This window comes from Esox lucius, chromosome 3, assembly GCF_011004845.1.
Source record: "Esox lucius isolate fEsoLuc1 chromosome 3, fEsoLuc1.pri, whole genome shotgun sequence".
Classification (NCBI taxonomy): Eukaryota; Metazoa; Chordata; class Actinopteri; order Esociformes; family Esocidae; genus Esox; species Esox lucius.
In genome coordinates this window covers 31,468,070-31,487,109 of record NC_047571.1, presented here as the reverse complement: position 1 = coordinate 31,487,109, position 19,040 = coordinate 31,468,070, and the positions used below count along the sequence as shown (strand labels likewise).

The window sequence follows — 19,040 nt, the reverse complement described above, 5'->3', positions numbered from 1 at the left end:
TAAGAACACGCAGCATTGTGTACCATATCACATGTTGTACCCTGTCATATGTCGCCAACCATATTACACCAATTACAACATTCAGGATGTATCATATCATACAAAATGGATGGTGTAGCAAATAACTGACTGGCGAACAGAATGTGTTCTGTCTTTGACTGAATTCCTTTTGGGAAACCTAATTTAATCTGAGTTCAGGCATATAGTTTACATGATGAATTATCTCTTGTTTAATCCCCTGCACTGCTCACACTTTGAATATTACAATGCATTATGGGATTCTCTAACAGTCATGCTAAATGCTGACGGACGGGGAGATGGAAACCAGTGGTTGTGTCGTCCAATCCTGCTCTAAGCTTCCAGGAAATTCCATTTGGCGGCGCTGAAAAACAGACAATTCGACAGAAAGGGCCAGGTCATGGACGCAATCACTCACACGCATGCTAACCACACGCACTCCCTCACTCACGAGAAGAGCAAGTGGAAACATCTCCAACCAGATTTTGTCCAGTCAGACCAAGCCGCCGGGGGTCAGTGTGTGCCTGGAGATGGGGTGAGCAAGCCAGCGCCCAGTGGAGTTTTCCTGAGAGGGCTCCAATGCTGAGGCAGCCAAAAAACAGCAACCAGTGCCCACAGACAAAGAGCCCCGATCCAGCAGACCGAACCAGGCTCACTCCCTCAATAACAACTGAAACAATGAGCCCCCCTGCTTTCCAGAAGCCCCGGAATACAATAAAGAGCCATGAGTCCGGGGACTCCGGCTGTTTGACACGACAGGCCACCGGACGGATTCCTAAGCCCCTCAACGATGCTGGTTGAGTAACCTGTCCTCCTTCTTTTGACGCACTCACACTCGCTCTCTCTCTCTCTGTCACCTGGTCATAGCAGCATTCTCGACGGGGCCAATGCCGCTGCCGAGACGTCGATCCTCCTTCCTGAGCCAGCCCGTTACGGCGGAGCGCCCGGGCAGCACGAACCCCAGGGCCGGCACCGCAGGCATCACCATGGCACCGCGGGGTGTCTTCGTGGGCACAGCCCCCACGGGCGGTGCCTCCAGCGTGGGCACTCGCGTTTCCCGGCGTGCGCTGGGCATCAGCAGCGTGTTCCTACAGGGGTTGAGGAGCACGGCCGCGCCAGTGGTGTCCCGCGGGGCTGGGGGTGGGCACCTCTCTGGGAGCGCTGAGAACCTCAACGGATGCCTGATGGAGTACAGGGACAAGGTGCGCGCCCTGGAGCAGCTCAACCAACAGCTGGAGGAGCAGATCAGACACTGTCTGGATCGCAAAGCGTCCAGCGCCGGAGCCTGGGGCCCCCTCAAACAAGAGTGGGAGGACGTCTACAGACAGGTGAGGAGAGAGGGCAAGGGTTTAGGATAGGATAGGTGATGGGAAGAGAGGGCTAGAACAAGAGAGGGATGGAAGGAATAGGTAAGCAGGAAAGAGAGGAGGGAATAACGGGAATGATGAGAAGGGAGCACAGACAGGTTAGAGGGGAAAGCAGAAGGGAGAGAAGAAACAGGAATGATTGAATGAGAGGAAGGTAGTGTAGAGGACTGGAAGGACAAGAGATGTGGTGGTTGGAATTGTTGATTTAAAACCCAGCAGAGGATGAGGCTAAAACATCCCTGTTGAGGCAGCAAAACCCCCAGAGGATGAAGTATAAGATACTCCTGATGAGGCAACAGAGGATGAAGTAAAAGATACTCCTGATGAGGCAACAGAAGATGAAGTATAAGATATTCCTGATGAGGCAAAAGAGGATGAAGTATAAGATGCTCCTGATGAGGCAACAGAGGATGAAGTATAAGATACTCCTGATGAGGCAACAGTACAACGTTATACTGCACCAACCTTGTGGTGGTTGATGCCCTGACTGAGTTGCTGAGCTGAGGATTGTGGGCATTTTTTGTGTTCGATAGTGACCAATTTTGAATGGGCAGCCTGAATTTGACGTGAGGCTGTTGCTGTATAGCAGATATTAGTATAGATGAGGTATGATGTGGTCACAGCCATGTGACCTGATCATGCTTACTTGGTCTAGTCTTGTCATCTCATTTTCATCCTGTTGTAATTACAATATCAGTTTTTAAATATTAAGCAGAAAAATGGCTAAATAATTAATACAGTTTTTAAAAAACAATACCCATTCACCCTAAATTGGAGCATCAGAGCATCTGTCGCCCCGTAGTATATTGACTAATACATTGCAGTGTCTACCATCCAGGTCAGCGAGTCCATCCTTGACAACGCCAGACTAATGCTGCAGACAGAGAATGTGCAGGCCAACGCAGAGGACTTCAAGGACAGGTGAGCTTTCACTCTTCTCGAATCCATTTGTCCCAGCATCCTCTTTCCTAGTTTCCTCTCTCCTAGCATCCTCTCTCCTGGCATTATCCCCTCATTTTCAAAATGTCAGAATCTGGGGGAATCAAGGGGAGCCGGAGAAGACCACCCGGACTTTCGAGTTTCACCCCCCCCCCTCTCTCTCTTTCTCTCTCTCTCTCCCCATTTCCTTCTCTCTGCCTCGTAGGTTTGACAACGAGCAGCCGTTCAGGAAGGCAGTGGAGGAGGAGATAAGTTCTCTGTACAAGGTGATTGACGATGCCAACCTGACCAAGGCGGATCTAGAGAGACAGATAGAAAGCATGAGGGCTGATCTCCAAGACCTGGCTCGCAACCACGAGGAGGTAGGTCAGGAACTGGGGAATGTGCTGTAGTGCAGAAGGGGAGATCTGGCACATTCCAGTTCCCTTTATAAGCTCTTCCACTTAGTGTATTTATTTTTTTTTTTAATTAATTCAGTTGACTTTTTCCAACATAGGATTAAATACAGAAGGGCCCCTGAATGGCGCATTGGCAAAATCATTAACAGTTTGCCTTTGGGGGACCAGGGTTCGAATTCAGACCATAAGTAATTGCATTGTTGCGCTCTTGTGACACCTTGTGGCGGCTCAGGTGCAAATGAGGCCAGAGTTGTGCGTTTTATCCAGAGTTTACGGATTCTGGTGGTGTCTTCCTGGTTAGGCATCCAGTATGATAAGAACCAGGACAGCATAAGATGTGTTTTGGGCGACATCGACAACAACTCTTCCAGGTCTGCTGTTAATAGAAGTTAATACAGCACATATTTATCACTAAATGCCAAATGTGTAACTACAAACAAAACCTAGAAAAGGTTGTACTCATAAAGGTTGTACTCATAAAGTGCAATAAAGTGCAATTTATGAAACAATCATACGCACGCTGCTAGGAGATCACTGATGATGAATCATACATACCACATTGACCATCCACATTGTCAGCAAGCCCCCTGAATACCCCCCCACCCCCCACCACCCGTTCCACTGCCCCCTGCAGGACGTCCGAGTGCTCTACAACCAGATGGCTGGGCGTGAGGTGGATGAGCCCGATGCTCCTATTGAGACCAGCTTGGATCAGATACTAGCCTACATCCGTGCCCACTGGGAAAGAGTCATCGAGAAGAACCGTACAGAGACCGATGCCTATCTGGAATACAAGGTATGTTCCCACTTTAAACGGGCAGACGGACGTCTACTTGACATTCATTTGCATTTGTTCCTCAGTTTGCCGGCTGTTTATCTGACCAACCTCCTGAGCTGAGTGGGCAAGAACTTTGGGTCAATAACAGAACAGTCGCCGGTTCTAATTCCCAAGTCGAACAAGATGTAAATCTGTCATTATGCCATTGCGGACCCTAAATGCTCCTGTGAGTTGCTCTGGATAAGAGCATCTGCTAAATTACTAAAATGTAAAATGATGATGGGGTCACCCCGAGGGCCTTATAAAATAACTGGTATGGATTGACTGATTGGTTTGAACCAACTAAACACACCTGTTCTTGGTTGTAGTTTGAAAGCTCTACATTTTTGTATGTTTGTGTAAATTCAGCAGGCAGAGAGTTTGGGCAGCAAACTTAGTCGCGAGGAGGAAGAGCTGGAGAGTCTAAAGACAGAGTGCAACGACGCTGGCTGCAAGATCCAGAGTCTGCAAGCAGAAACCGAGTCCATCAGAGCACTGGTATGCATTCAGCCTCCACCTCATCTATGGGTCCCCGGAGACCAGGTTGCCTCACCCATTTTCATGTCAGTGAGGGGTTGGGGGAGGGAGGTAAAACATGGCTAATTCTAATGGTTGAAATAGAAGAAATCTAGTGTGCCTACCTGCTTGTTTTGCAAGTGTCACCAGCACTTTGGCCAAGATACCCGATCTCAAACACATTTCTGAGCACATTTTCTTGTTAATACACACGTATTGTTTTGTCCGACGTAGAGCATATTTTAGGCATGGTAGAATTCCGCCCTGAAGCTCTATGTTGTAACTCGTGCTAAAAACAGAAGCGAGGGCTGGAGAACTCCCTAAATGATGCTAAGCACTGGCACGAGATTGAGCTGCAGAACCTCGGATCTGTGATCGGCAAGCTGGAGTCGGAGCTGGGTGACGTCCGTTGCGATATCGAACAGCAGCGCCGTGACTATGAGACGTTGCTGGGCAACAAAATGCGTCTGGAGCTGGAGATCGGCACCTACCACGGCATCTTGGATGGGGAGGAGAGCCGCTACCATCCCTCGATGTGAGTAGTTAACTTCAGCCTACCCCTGAGTAGGTTGGCAGTATATTGGGATAAAGCTTTAAATATTTTATAGAAAAAAAGGCAATATCCATTGATAAGACTATTTGTATTGATCTTCTAAGGAGTGGGACAGTATGTACCACCCATTTCCAAATAAGTTGGGACGCTGTGTAAAATGTAAACAAAACCAGAATGCATAAAATGCAAACAAAACCTTTACTTAATTAAATATAGTACAAAGACAACATCAAATGTTGAAACTGAGAAATGAAAAAATAAATTTTGAATTTGATGCCAGCAACACATTTAAAGAAAGTTGGTACCCTGGCATGTTTATTATAGTGATGTATCTCCTCTTATTTTAACAATACTTTGTAAGCGTCTGGGAACTGAGTAGACCAATTGTTGTAGTTTTGAAAGTGAATTTTTTGCTTGATAGAGGATTTCAGCTGCTCAACAGTTTGGGGTCGCCTTCCGTTTCATGTTTTCCGTTTCATATGGATGAAATGGATGACAGGTCTGGACTGCAGACGGGCCAGTTTAGCACCTGGACTATTTGTATACAGAGCCATGCTGTTGATGAGCCACCAGAATGTGGTTCGGCATTGTCTTGCTGAAAAAGACATTGTCTGGGTGGCAGCATATGTTGCTCTAAACCCTGTATATATTGTTCAGCATTAATGGTGCCTCCACAGATGTGCAAGTCACCCATGCTATGTGCATTAATGCACCCCCATACCATCACGGGGGCTGTTTTTTGAACTGGGCACTGAAAACAACTCAAATGGTCCTATTCCTTTTTAGCCCAGGAGACGCAGCATCCATGATTCACAAAAATAATTTCACATTTTGATTTGTCAGACCACAGGACGCTTTTTCTTAAATGAGCTTGGCCCAGAGAAGGCTGTGGTGTTTCTGGATTTTGTTTATGTCATGTTTCGTCTTTGCACGGTAGCATTATAACTTGCGTTTGTGGATGCAGAGACAAACTGTGTTCACAGACAATGGTTTTTGGGAATGTTCCTGAGCCCATACAGTGATGTCCACTACAGAATCGTGTCTGGTTTTAATGCAGTGCCGTCTGAGGGCCCGAAGATCACGACCATCCAAGATTGGTTTTCGGCCATGGCACTGGCGTACAGGGATTTTTCCAGATTCTCTTAATCTTTTAATTCTATTTTGAGATCCCCAAACTCTTTGCAATTTTACACTGAAAAACGTTTTCCAGTTTAAACATTTTTGTGTTCTCTTTGTATTATTTTCTATTGATTATAGGGTTTAAATGTTTTGCACATTTTTGCATTCTGTTTTTATTTCCATCATACAAAGCGTCCCAGCTTTTTTGGAAGCGGAACTGTAAATTTTTGCTTCAGTGAAACTCGGTAGACCATGGTAGAACATGGCGGTTGCAGCACCTGGTTTTAAGGTTCAATTCCCATGAGGGACCTGTACAAAATGTATGTGCTCACATTCTGCACTTGTTTCTCTGGCTGACAGCATCTGTTAAATTATCTAAATAGTAAAATTTTAGAAATGTATAAATGTGCATATTATTGGAAATAGACGATGCATGTGTCAAAACCCATGCCAAAATAATTTCTACATGACAAAATGATTTACGACAGCAAATTGAAATAGAATATATTCCAACAAGTGAGATCACATGACTGCTTTTGTCACTGTTCCTCTATCAATAGGTGCCCGTGCGCATCCGAGCCGGAGGGGAATCCAGCTTCCGTTTCTACCCTTACTGAGACCAACAGCAGCCCAGCAACCGAAGGTAACATCTACACCCCTGTTCGAAAAACAAGAAGGAGCAAGGCACTCTTCATGATTTTAAAGTGTCTTTATTGCGGTGGCAAGTTCAATGGAACACTATCTTAATACCTACAGGGTTGTTTTAGGAGGTGAGGCGTTCTTCGTCACAGCCTGATTGGGGAGAAAATGGATATTGGCCTAGCTAGCGCATGTCCATTATACAGATCACAATGGTCATGACTCAACAAACATTTAACGCGCCTGTGAAATCTGATAGGCGTGTGAGCACTGGATCTGGATCCCGTGACCCCATGTTTCTAGGACTTTCTAGGGCAGGTCTAATTTAAATCACCGGGGGCAGGAAGCTGCTGTTGGTGTTTGTTCTGTTATTATGGAGGACCAGGAATCATTTAATTAATAAATGAACGATGAAAATGTAAAAAAAAAAACTATGTATTTCTTTCCTCATCATGTGTTATCAGTTTGTTAATGGCAAATACATTTGTTGTCATTGCCCCTTTTCTGATTGAATCGTTGGTTTCATGAATGCACTGTATAATTGACTTATTTTATTTATTGTTAACATTTTGTATCTAGTTTCCACATTTATCTAATTAATTTCTGTAACTCCTGATTTATGTTAGTCCTTGATACATTGGGGAAAGAAATTATTTCTGCGAGTACAGACAAACATACTCACCTTGATTCATTTCTCAGGTCACGCATACATACAGGGCATAATAAACTACTAATTGTGCACTTTTGTCTTGTCAGGTTCTAACACATCTAATCAGTAGTGGAAAGGCTGTGGACCATTTGAGGACATCTTTTACTGTTGGAGCTTAAATTTGGATGAACTGGCCTTGGGTTTGGAATAACATCAGTGAATATGAAGCTATGTTTTTTCATCTAGTTCTTACTAAAGAGTTTAATAAAATCCAAACGTCTGCAATAAAGCGTCTGATCCTTTTGTAACAAGTCTTTATTAATATACAGTACTGTGCAGAAGTCTTATGCACCTGAAAGTCGAACTAAAGTCATTTATTTGGATAGTATTTATTTGTAAAAAAATATAATAAATAAATGCTAATATATATTATCATCACATATGTATTTATTATATATTTGTTTTCAATAAAAACACTACCCAAATAGATGGCCTTCGCTCGACTTTCATGTGCCTCAGACTAAGATTAGAATGAGATATTATTTTGTGGGCTCTACTTTCCATAATTGCACGATACTACTTCGTCATTACATTAACGAAGCGTATCACAAAACCTAGATGCGTACGAGGTTGTTAATTCTCCTCAACTTAACTAAAAATGTGATAATGATAGAGTAGGCCCTCGGCGTTTGGTCGGTCTCTCATATGACGTTCTGCACTCATGAGGTTGACCGAGATGGTTTCGGAGTTGAAGTTAATTGAGCGCCGTGGCTTCAATTACTCACGTCTGAAAAACCACTAGCGGCTCACCTAGATTGTGACTCAGCATACCTAGTGGAACCGCACTGCGCGCTTCGCTCAACATGACGTGAAATCGTGACGAGGGCAGCCGTAGACATATAATCCATCAAACGGACTTGGAACCTCTAGCCCTGACTTAAATGAGGAAGCCCATTCTATGGATGACATTTCTATGAGCACATTATTCGGTCTGGGTTAACCAGACACGACTTAGCATGTGTACAGCCCTAAATTGAAGTCGAGTGGGACCTTAATTATAGTTCTTAGAAGTGTGAGTCAAAACGCAAGTGAAGGGAAAGGACATCTGAACTGCGCACTCACACAAGACATTATTCACACAAAAAAATACATGACGCGGCACAATTCATATTAAAACAGTCCTTCATTAATCGTACAAAACACACAGAGAAGCTGAACATTACATTGTTACATACATGTGATATAAATTCAAGCAAGTGTAAAAAAAAAGAAGAAAAGGCTGGAGTTACAGATAGTTCCTTGGTTTAGTGTACTTTTTGTCTTGCTGTTTGGCAAGGCGTTGCTGGTTATTCATCATTTGTTGATTTGCCTCGGGAAGGTGAAAACTGTCTCCTGCAGGGTGAATCAAGGCAGTTGTATAAATGTTGAGAGAAAAAAAACAGAATTTACATGAACACTACAACACAGTGCAAGAACATTAACTCTTTTTTGTATCCACTTTGTGCTTATAGACTGATCAGATGGCTCACCTAAATGCGGTGACGGTCATATAGTCGTGGGGTCGCCAATGACCGAGTAGCAGCCGGAGCAGACGCGCGAGGGATTCCTTTGAGACTGATCTGTTCCCCTTCTTCTGCGCACCAGCCTTGTGCTGACATACTGCGTCTCCTCACTCTGGACAGTGAAACAACGGTTAATGTGGAGATGACTTCCGGGATCTTACAGTGGTTCTCCAGAACTTTTACATAATTTTGACAGTTGTTTGCTCACGAGCGAATGAAGCTCCCGCTTTTTGTGTACTACATTATTCAACTGTGCATGCGTAGTAGGTGTGCATGCATTATCGTATCCCATCGTATCGTGATATTGTTCATTTTGGAATAAATAAATATATACGGTATATTAATAATGTTTTTTGTGCTTACGCTCCCGGATTGCATTTGTAAGCACTTACAAATTTGAAAAATATTTTACGATTTGGAAAAGTATTAAGAGAATAAGAGACAATAAAAAAATATATATATATATTATATATATTTTCCTTTTACACAAAGTGTCACATGAATTACCTCAATATTACCCAAGAAAAAAACAATAATATTGACAACTCAGCTTTAGAATATGGTAGACCTTAAAGATATATTGTCCTGGTATATACACAGCTTCTTTCTATTTATTTTTTACTTAGGCCTATTTATTTTACACATAAAATTAAGTAAGTTCCTAAAACACGCCATGAAATGATACTTTTACAATAATTTAAACATACGTTTCTTATGATCCAATGGTTACTAACAAATAAAGGGTACTCTTCGAAAACGATGACAAAAAGAAACAGTTACACTCCTGGCAAAATGAGCAAAACAGTGTATAAGTAATCATATACAATTGCAAAGCTTACCAGAAAAGACTGGAAGTTTATTTCACCATTTGTTTCTATGGGGGCAGATTGTGTCGTAATTATTGCAATGGTGAAAATGACCAACGCCAATACCCTCTGCATCTTCATCTCTTCAGTCTGTGTCTGCAACGGAGGCAGTGCGGAGCCTTTAAGACAGCTTCTAAATAGGCACGTCTGTTACTGATGGGTGGGTCTCTCAGTCCTTCCCTTTCTGTGACCAAGGAAGTTATACGGTGATGTAGTTAAACCACGGAAATCCAGGCGTGGCTGTTCAAAAGAAATATGTTGTCAAGTAAAAACTTCCTTGAGTTTATGGTTAACATATTAATACCAAAATGATCATAGTGCAAGGACTTGCTTCTAAATAGATCATGTATATTCATCCAGCAGAACTGTCAATTTCTGCCATTTCAACTGTGCCCCATATCAACATCAGCATTTAACCTCCCTCAAATTCCTGGACAGAGCAAATTACAGTTTTAGACTGTTTTGAGGATTTAGTTCGGCAGGGTGGCGAGGTGGAAGTGGAATATATAGGCCTAGGAAAGTTCAACACCATTACGCTGCTGTGTTTTAGATAAATTCCAGCGGAATTTCACAAGTCAAGAAGGTTAAATACGTTTCTGGATATGTACGTGTGTTTATTAGAATTTTTATTTCTACCTTTATTTTGCCAGATAATCCAATTGAGAACCAATTCTCATTTGCAGTGATAATATGGCCAAACGATTAACAGTGCACGACAACACAAAGTTACACCAGTACTCAAAAGAAAGGTAATACAAAAAGGGGAAGGCAAAGAGGTGTGGTAATACGCAGGGAGATAAGGTACACAAGGTGTTCACCAGAAGAAGTGTCTTCGGAAATATTCAGACCCCTTCACTTTGCAAAATCAATCAATCAGTTAAAGGGGAAGTATGAACGTTTTTTGATGTACAAAAAGCCAAAATGTAGACAAATGTAGACATCTCCAGATAATGTTTTATGTTAATGTTTCATGCAATATTTCCTACAAATTGACTCCGAGTGCCTGAGATTATTCCCCATTTACACTTTCTCGCCAGTCGGTCTATCAGCATGTATTGATTTCTTATCTCCTCATAGTCGCTTTAGACTCTCGCAGTAGCATACTATCCTTCACACCCTTGACAACCCAGGACATATTTATACTAGTCGTGTTTTTTGTTTAGAGAAATAATTCTACACTGTGCCCCTTTACTACAATCACAATTGAATGAAAAGCCAAATCACAAAGTTTAATGGGAAGATCGGGTAGGCTATTTACGTTTATGTACGAAATACAGGCTGTCTAAGACTGTCTAATCATTCGGAACACGTCATTACATTTCTAGTCAATAGTAGAACAAAACCAACTAGTATACAGACCAGAATCTCTACAAGGCCGGTGCCCTTTTCTCTATCTCTAGTTCTCCTTCTCCCAAACAACAAGGCCACTCCTCAGTCCAAATGTCCACCACTTATAGCCACTGTATCAAGTTTACATGACGCTGCAGGCTGTCTGAACTGTCTGAAAGTATCAGTATCAGGGTGTCTGAAAGTATCAGTGCTAATTCATAAAAATCTCTGATTGCCTTTAATTATACATTAGCATTTTCATTTCATGTGCATCGTGCATACAGTCCATTCGTTGACGTCATAGCAAGTTCTTAACTCGAGATGTTTCAAGTGGGTTCTATCAGCGTTCTCTAATGTAATCAATGGATGTTATTTGCCATCAATCTACATACATTTAAAAAAAATGTGTGCCAGTCTTAAGTGAACGGAAATATGTAATGTAGAAGTATTCAGACCCTTTGCCATGACACTGCAAATTTAACTCAGACCCATCTGTGTCCTTTAATCATCTTGAGAAAAATATATTGTTTTTATAGCTTATTTAAACTGGTTGACCAAAAATGAAATTGAAAACACAACTGGGAAGCAGAGGACGGAGAGAGTTTGTTTGAATGCAAACAGTTGTTGCTGAAATTCACCCAGGTTCCCATGGAAAATAAATAGACCAATGGTTGATTGGCCAGCTTATCCTTCACTAGACCTCTAGATTGGTCAGCTAACCTCAAAAACATGAATATTACATCATACTCCATAGCATTTTTTAAACGCTTCACCTCATACAATTTTAAATTGTATCTAAAATACCTCTTCAAACGTTCTGAATGATCTCAGAAACCAAAGGGATAGGCTACATATGAATGGTACCAGAAACAGAGTTGCCAGAAAACATGTGGGCAAAGCAAGCAACATAATAGACAATTGGTAAATTGGTTGGTTAGAGATGACGAGTTTGTTTAATACACTCCTGACTTGGCGTCACCTAATACTGCAGTGGAAGGAGTGTGTCAGACTGAGACGTCATAGAAAATAAGAAGACATCATTTCCCAATAACCATTATTTTTTTCCCGCCCCATATTATAATGAGAGGGGGCGGCTAGAAAGACAACTCTGCATTTAATTGGTCGGTGAGCCGGCATTGGGAACACGCGACAACCGCTTCATTCTTTCTTGTGCGTTTCCAACATCATCGCCGCCGCCGGTGAACAGGGAACAAACCGGTAAGAAAATGCTTTCGTGAATTTTAAACAACATCTGATCTAATCACAAATAGTATTTTAGTAGGGTTTGATTCAATATAGTATAGAGTAAACGTTGTTGATATGATCTGTTTAGAATTGATAGTTAACGATAGCTTAGCTAACACATACCGGTAAGGGAGCTAGCTTAGCAAATTACACAATGGCAACCAATGCAGTGAATAGATCACCACGAGTTGTAGTAGCCACTAACAGCTAGCAAACTATTTCCTGGTGTTTAACTAATGAATTGTCTTATGATTTCGACCAGAATTATAGGCATCCTTCAAATCAAATTATGGAAGTGCAAAAGGACAGTACTGTTAGATCGCAAACTAGCTTTAGATTTGGATGTAATTTTGGCTACCAATTTTTGTTAGCTTAGTAGTTAGGGCCTCAATTTCAGACGCTAAGTACCTAGCTAAAATAGCCTAGGGTGCCGGTTTTACATCCACAGTACTTGCGGTTGAATAGCAAGTTAATTAAACGACTACACCAAATTCTTATCAAAAAGGGCAGACTAGTTATGTAAGTTTAACGTACCTAATTATGGCAGTATATATTGACTACGACGTATGAGATTAGCAATAGCCACATTTCTTTCGCGCTTGCGGGTAGATAAGCTTGGCTGCCACTGGAAAAGGGATGCTCGCAGCTGGAGTTCGGTGTTGCGCAACGGTACAAGGCCCAGAATGCAATGATTTCCATTACCACCAATCTAACCTGACCGTGGTCATTCAGAACGGTTCATAAGAGCTAATGCAATGCACCATATGATTAGCAAGCTAGCTAACTTTGGGAATGATTAATTTTTGGCGTAACCTGGACTTTCTATACATTTTGGTGTCTGATGCATATGGATAGCAACGATGGACTTGCAAGTCATTGACTAAAACCAGAATAAGCTGAGCTCTAAGTGTACTAGTTAGGTACATTAATAATTTAAAATGTCGGCAAATAGTTTCACGATTAATGTAACAAACGTTAGAATCCAATTGATATCGTTAATTCTTATGCTAGCTAACGTTAGTATATTTTATATATATATACACACACACACACTGGCTTTTCAATGCTCTGTATGCAGGCAGTACAACATTATTGATCGACTTTCGCCTGTTTTGTCCCACAGCTCCCTGTGTCTTCAGGTAGAATTTTGTCCTTGAGGCCCACAGCAGCCATGCCCTCCGACCTGGCCAAGAAAAAGGCGCAGAAGAAAAAAGAAGCAGCCAAATCCCGTCAGAAGACCAAAAAACCAGGGGAGGACGGAGAGGGAGAGAAACCAGAGCAAGGCCAGGAGAATGGAGCTGACAGCAACGGTAAGTTTTGGCAATCATGGGGCACCAAGGAAGGGCTTAAGCATGTTTTATAGTCAGGGTTGGCGCTGACACATGCGTAAGCCCCTTTTTTAAATACTAAAATCGATAACTCCCACAGGCGTGGACCGCCTCACCAAGGAGATGGATGAGTTTGAGCTGAAGAAGACTGAGGCACGGGCGGTGACCGGCGTGCTGGCTTCGCACCCCAACAGCACCGATGTGCACGTTGCCAGCCTTTCGCTCACCTTCCACGGGCAGGAGCTGCTGCAGGACACCAGCCTGGAGCTGAACTCGGGTCGACGCTACGGCCTCATCGGCCTCAATGGCACCGGTGAGTGGTTTCCACGGCTGTGGTGTTACTCTGGAGGCGGCAATAAGGAAACATCTGTATGTGTTGGTCTTCGTGAAGCGTGTGGCCTGACAGCAGTGGCAGTATACCCTGAACTTCAACGCAGACGTTTCATTTCTGAGCAATAGAGGGCAGTGTTGATGTTGCCTTTTCTTCTGCTCATGTAGAACTGATGTGGCTGTACATGAACCAGCTTTGCAAACGTTATGTTAGATAGGCAGAGCTCTTAACAAAAAAGGCATTTTGCTGACAAAAGATGCCGACTACACTTGTTTATTTTGTGTGTGTACAAGGTTTTATGGAGTTGTTTAACTGACCATTCTAGCTGTGCTATGGTACAGGCAATGTCTACCACATTACTACAAACCCAAGATCCACACTGACTCTGAAACTATTTGCAAATGTCCCCCACCCAAAGGCAAATCCATGCTGCTGTCAGCCATTGGCCACCGTGAGATCCCCATCCCTGAGCACATCGACATCTACCACCTGACCCGGGAGATGGCGCCTAGCGACAAGACGGCCCTGCAGTGTGTCATGGAGGTGGATGAGGAAAGGATCCACCTGGAGAAGGAGGCAGAGCGCCTGGCGTCCGAGGACTGTGAGTGGTTTTTCTTTGTGGCCGTGGTTCTGTTCTCGGAGCAACTATAACGGCAAGACGAGTCCCAAAACTGTCCGTTTACATTGTTGAATTCTCCCATTTTGCACTTGGCGGTCAGGTTTCGCGCATTGACGATGTGTTAATAACTTGATTATAATTGTTATGGAAATGACCACGTTACCATGGGAACTGTGCTCACCGTGGCAGCTTCCCTTCCTAGGCGTGGCACACTAAGTCCCCGTGTCCCGGGTGGTCCTGCATAACGGGTTCCCCCTAATGTGGCACCGGGACATGGGTACAAAGGGTTAACGGGTGTAACACCGTGGTTATTCGGTTTCGGCCCAACCATTTCAAATGAGCGCCGTTGATTGGTGTCCCCCCCCCCCCCTCCGTTCACTTCCTGTGTCCCATCTCCACTCCTCCGCTCCAACCTCCCCCTCTTCCGTCTCCCCGTAGCCGAGTGTGAGAAGCTGATGGAGCTTTACGAGCGCCTGGAGGAGCTGGACGCGGACAAGGCAGAGGTGCGGGCCTCCCAGATCCTCCACGGCCTGGGCTTCACCGCCGCCATGCAGCAGAAGAAGCTGAAGGACTTCAGCGGAGGGTGGAGGATGCGTGTTGCACTGGCACGGTACGATCCCACAGTACAGCGAGTCAGGGGTGCCGATTTAGGACCGGTGGGAAGAACAGATCCCAGATCAGTGAATCTAGTCAGAGCTGCTCAATAAATACAGTGTCTATATGAAGGCCCGATGGGTATTAACTGCAAGGATTCTTTGGTTAATTCATCTAAGTTGTTCAGTTGATTGTGCCCCTCCTGATGTTCATAATTCACCAACCGGTGGACTCCTAACAACTGTCGTTTGGGGGACACAGTGGAGGACGTTAACGGTGCCTCAGAACTGCCAGGAAGTGATGTAATAAAAGGCCGAATGATAGCGCCGCCGCCGGGCAGTATGTTCACAGTGCGGTGACGCGGTGACAAAAACGGACCGAAGCGTTTATCTGATCCCGCAGTTCTGAGTGCACACGGTTTCTTCTTTGGCCCAAGCAACTTAAGTAGGAAATTAATATTCAGATAGAAATACGTCAGTATGTGTTCAATTCGCATACTACGTCTTAGGTTTCGAGGGGATGCGGTCAGGTTAATGAACCGATTTATTTTGGAATGTTGTTCTTGAAACCCCATTGACCTGGGTGTTCCCATCTTCCCCCAGAGCCCTGTTCCTGAAGCCCTTCATGTTGCTGCTGGACGAGCCCACCAACCACTTGGACCTGGACGCCTGTGTGTGGCTGGAGGAGGAGCTTAGCCAGTAAGGCCGTTTCGTGTTGAAGCCGCGGGACATTAGTCTTCTAATTCAAAGTAGATAGGTTCGAATGTGATTCACAAGCCACTGTTGGATGCTGTTATTCCTGCTTTGACGTGATGTAAACAAAAGGCCGAATTGTAGTGTCCCTGCCAGGCAGCTTGTTCTCCGTGCGGGGGCGCGTTGACAAAAACTAGACCGAAGCGTTTATCTGATCTAAGCAGCGTGCCAACAGGAGTGTAAAATGGACACACCTGGATTTAGTTACTTCCTGTTTTTTGAAGGAATATAAAAAGTCTGAGAAATTGTGCCCTTTTGTGTTTACTGCTGACTCAACTTAACTGTGATTCCTGACATTGAAGATCCCTGTAGTTTGATAGGACTTGAGATCAACGTTGTAGTTCCAGAAGTGTCCTAAATGTCCGCCTTTCTCCCCTTCAACAGGTTCAAACGTATCCTGGTCCTGATCTCCCACTCGCAAGACTTCCTCAATGGCGTGTGCACCAACATCATGCACTTGCATGAGCGCAAGCTGAAATACTACACGGTAAGGGCGACTGTGCTCCGCCGTGAGCCAACGTTGACCCCCAATGAGATGCTCGTATGCCTTAGTCTAGTATTCCTCTGACTTCAACTGCGTATGTACCTGCTGTTGTGTTTTGCCACGGTGAAGTACAATGAGTGTGAGCTTACTGTATTCAAGTCGTAAAACGTGCAAAGGTACCCGGATGTTTGTCAGATTCCTTTCAAGTGTTTCGCGGTACAAACCACCTAGCCTGCTGTTTTCACTCACTGACAGGGTAACTACGACCAGTACATTAAGACCCGTGAGGAGCTGGAAGAGAACCAGATGAAGAGGTTCAACTGGGAACAAGACCAGATCAAACACATGAAGGTAAACCGCTCCGCTTTGTTACCATGGAAAGATCGGTCATTGTGTCTGTGATATCCAGGCTGATGTGTGTTTTGAGGACCTCACCAAATTATTTTGTAAATGCTCCTTTTCTCCCTCCCTGTACCAATCCCACCAGAACTACATAGCACGATTTGGACACGGTTCAGCCAAGCTGGCCCGCCAAGCCCAGAGTAAAGAGAAGACGCTACAGAAAATGGTGGCATCGGGCCTGACTGAGAGTGTTTCAAATGACAAAGTGAGTTGGTTTGGTGACTTCAGGTGTCTTGGTTGAGTCGAGGTGACTGATATGCTAACCATCTTGCGTTGTTGGTTTGCTGCGGTGACGTGATGTAAACAAAAGGCCGAATTATAGTGTCCCTACCCGGCAGCTTGTTCTCCGAGTGGGGGCGCGTTGACAAAAACTAGACCGAAGCGTTTATCTGATCTAAGCAGCGTGCCAACAGGAATGTAAAATGGACACCCTGGGTTTTGTTAGTTCCAGGATAAGTTTTATGTAGAATTGCAAAAAAAAAACAAATCAAGGTGGCTTGTTCTGGATGGAGACCTGCAAACTGGATGACAAACTTCATTCTTTCCTTGTTTTTCTAGACCCTGTCATTTTGTTTTCCTCCCTGTGGGAAGATCCCCCCTCCTGTCATCATGGTTCAGAATGTTAGCTTCAAGTACTCTGATGACCAGGTATGTCTGGCCACCTCTCACTACTTCAGCACTAACATGATGAATCCATTTGGTTACTGTCACAAACCAAAAAGAGTCCAGCTCTGAGCTATCTGATCCTGGTATAATGCCATGTTGTATAAATTTGTCTCTGTTTTGACATTTTAGCCCTATATCTACAAGAACCTTGAGTTCGGTATTGACCTCGACACGAGGGTGGCCCTTGTGGGGCCAAACGGAGCTGGGAAGTCCACCCTGCTCAAACTCCTCACGGGAGATGTGAGTATTTACTTTAATGTCACTGCTTTTGTTGTCGTGTAGCAGACATTTGATTTTGCTTTTAATAGTTTCAAGGAGCGTAATGGGCAACTGCTGTTAAATTAGAGGGCACTTTAAGCCTCATCTTAAGGTAGTTTTTAATATTTCCAACCATGTCTAATTAATCCTGTGTCTTCAGCTCCTCCCTACTGACGGTATGATCCGCAAGAACTCTCATGTCAAGATCGGCAGATATCACCAGGTACTGTAGTGCACCTGTGCACTTTGAATGGTAGTGTTGTAGTAGACTGGCTTGACCGCAAGTTTGAGAAGGCATGCGGTGACTGCCAAGCGGATTTGTTTTTACCGATCGGCGTGATTCAGATATCTGAACGCTACCCTTGTTTCTCCTCATCAGCATCTTACAGAGGCGCTGGATCTTGACCTCTCACCCCTGGATTACATGATGAAGTGTTACCCAGAGGTTAAGGAGAGGGAGGAGATGAGGAAGATCATTGGCCGCTATGGGTTGACGGGGAAACAGCAGGTCAGTCGTGTCCATGAATCTAATGAACCCAGGTTAAATTCCACCCGCATTGCTAGCTGAATTATAAACTTATGTAATCAGTGCATTTTGGGAACTGTCCTCCCTGGCATTTTCTGACATTGGCATTCCTGCCTCGCCTTTAGGTGAACCCCATCAGAAACCTGTCTGATGGGCAGAAGTGCCGAGTGTGCTTTGCCTGGCTGGCCGGGCAGAACGCCCACATGCTCTTCCTGGACGAGCCCACCAACCACTTGGACATTGAGACCATTGACGCCCTGGCCGACGCCATCAACGAATACGAGGGCGGCATGATGCTGGTCAGCCACGACTTCCGGCTCATCCAGCAGGTGGGCATCGGAGTGGGGAGACTCTTTTGGTGGCCGTCGAGGAATTAACTCATTCTAGTCCGGTTTTTGAGCTTGTTTAACTGTTTTTTTTTTTTGTGTGTTTTTTTTTTTCTTTTCTAGGTGGCCCAGGAGATTTGGGTGTGTGAAAAGCAGACCATTACCAAATGGAAAAAGGACATCTTGGCTTACAAAGACCACCTGAAAAAGAAGATTGACAAACAGTCGCATGGTGTATAGGAAAATAAAATGAAACGACTTCCCCAGATTTAAGACTGCAGTGTTCCAGTATTGTGGACGTTTATTTTTCTCCATTCCGTATTAATTTGGCTATGTATCGCAAGAAGCATGTGTGCGCCATTTCAAGATGCCCAATTCCTTCCTGCTTATAAAACCTCTATGAGCTGCTGGAAGGTCATGGTGTGTCCTAGTTGCTTTCCCTTGCTACCTCTTCAACAGGCATACACACCTGGGCTCTTGATTTCTCAAATTAACCGTGTCCATCAATGTGGTAGATATGTGCACTTAGTTCATTCACGGTTCTGCATTTTTCCACAGGTCAGAGAGAGTAGGACGTTAAGTACTGGGAATCGTTTCCTTTTACAAAGAGCGTTGTATTATTTTGTCATTATTTAACACTGTACCTGCAATAATGGGATTGTTTGAATAAAGGAGTAAAATACTATCGTTGGTAGTGACATGACCGTTTCTTCACGCGTTTCGTGTATGGGTGCCAC

At 44.1% G+C, this 19,040-nt stretch overlaps 2 protein-coding genes, 1 long non-coding RNA gene and 1 other non-coding gene across 5 annotated transcripts; 3 read left to right on the top strand and 1 right to left on the bottom strand.

The window, feature by feature from the left end:
- Positions 1-356: 356 nt before the first annotated feature.
- Positions 357-7,298, top strand: bfsp2 (beaded filament structural protein 2, phakinin). The gene is made up of 8 exons (XM_010895344.3): positions 357-1,346; positions 2,224-2,306; positions 2,530-2,686; positions 3,357-3,518; positions 3,909-4,037; positions 4,355-4,590; positions 6,288-6,370; positions 7,123-7,298. The coding sequence occupies exons 1-8, from the start codon at positions 906-908 to the stop codon at positions 7,143-7,145; spliced, it is 1,314 nt and encodes a 437-aa protein (XP_010893646.1). The 5' UTR covers positions 357-905; the 3' UTR covers positions 7,146-7,298.
- Positions 7,299-8,179: 881 nt separating this feature from the next.
- On the bottom strand, positions 8,180-12,661 carry LOC105024975. Of its 2 annotated transcripts, none has more exons than XR_829097.4 (4): positions 12,552-12,661; positions 9,417-9,683; positions 8,545-8,689; positions 8,180-8,407 (listed from the first exon to the last, which is right to left on the bottom strand). It is a non-coding gene; the product is annotated as an uncharacterized LOC105024975 (long non-coding RNA). The 2 variants fall into 2 exon arrangements; XR_002196232.2 differs by lacking the exon at positions 12,552-12,661 and adding an exon at positions 10,803-10,817.
- On the top strand, positions 11,877-18,990 carry abcf2a (ATP-binding cassette, sub-family F (GCN20), member 2a). Its single transcript, XM_010895331.5, has 15 exons — positions 11,877-11,990; positions 13,141-13,327; positions 13,446-13,658; positions 14,095-14,277; positions 14,734-14,905; positions 15,492-15,587; positions 16,026-16,128; positions 16,381-16,476; positions 16,613-16,732; positions 17,086-17,175; positions 17,323-17,433; positions 17,612-17,674; positions 17,831-17,959; positions 18,103-18,306; positions 18,427-18,990. Exons 2-15 carry the CDS (start codon positions 13,189-13,191, stop codon positions 18,541-18,543), a joined length of 1,836 nt encoding a protein of 611 aa, XP_010893633.3. The 5' UTR covers positions 11,877-11,990; positions 13,141-13,188; the 3' UTR covers positions 18,544-18,990.
- Positions 15,690-15,803, top strand: LOC114838873. Its single transcript, XR_003781679.2, has one exon. It is a non-coding gene; the product is annotated as a small nucleolar RNA SNORD89 (small nucleolar RNA).
- Positions 18,991-19,040: the final 50 nt, after the last annotated feature.

Excerpts from the sequence above, each read along its gene's own strand:
- bfsp2 (XM_010895344.3), top strand. The coding sequence starts at position 906 with ATGCCGCTGCCGAGACGTCGATCCTCCTTCCTGAGCCAGCCCGTTACG. Across the intron at positions 1,347-2,223 it reads GGGAGGACGTCTACAGACAG|GTCAGCGAGTCCATCCTTGA; the intron begins GTGAGGAGAGAG and ends TCTACCATCCAG. Across the intron at positions 6,371-7,122 it reads CAGCAGCCCAGCAACCGAAG|GTTCTAACACATCTAATCAG; the intron begins GTAACATCTACA and ends TTGTCTTGTCAG.
- abcf2a (XM_010895331.5), top strand. The coding sequence starts at position 13,189 with ATGCCCTCCGACCTGGCCAAGAAAAAGGCGCAGAAGAAAAAAGAAGCA. Across the intron at positions 16,129-16,380 it reads GCAAGCTGAAATACTACACG|GGTAACTACGACCAGTACAT; the intron begins GTAAGGGCGACT and ends ACTCACTGACAG. Across the intron at positions 17,960-18,102 it reads GGTTGACGGGGAAACAGCAG|GTGAACCCCATCAGAAACCT; the intron begins GTCAGTCGTGTC and ends CCTCGCCTTTAG.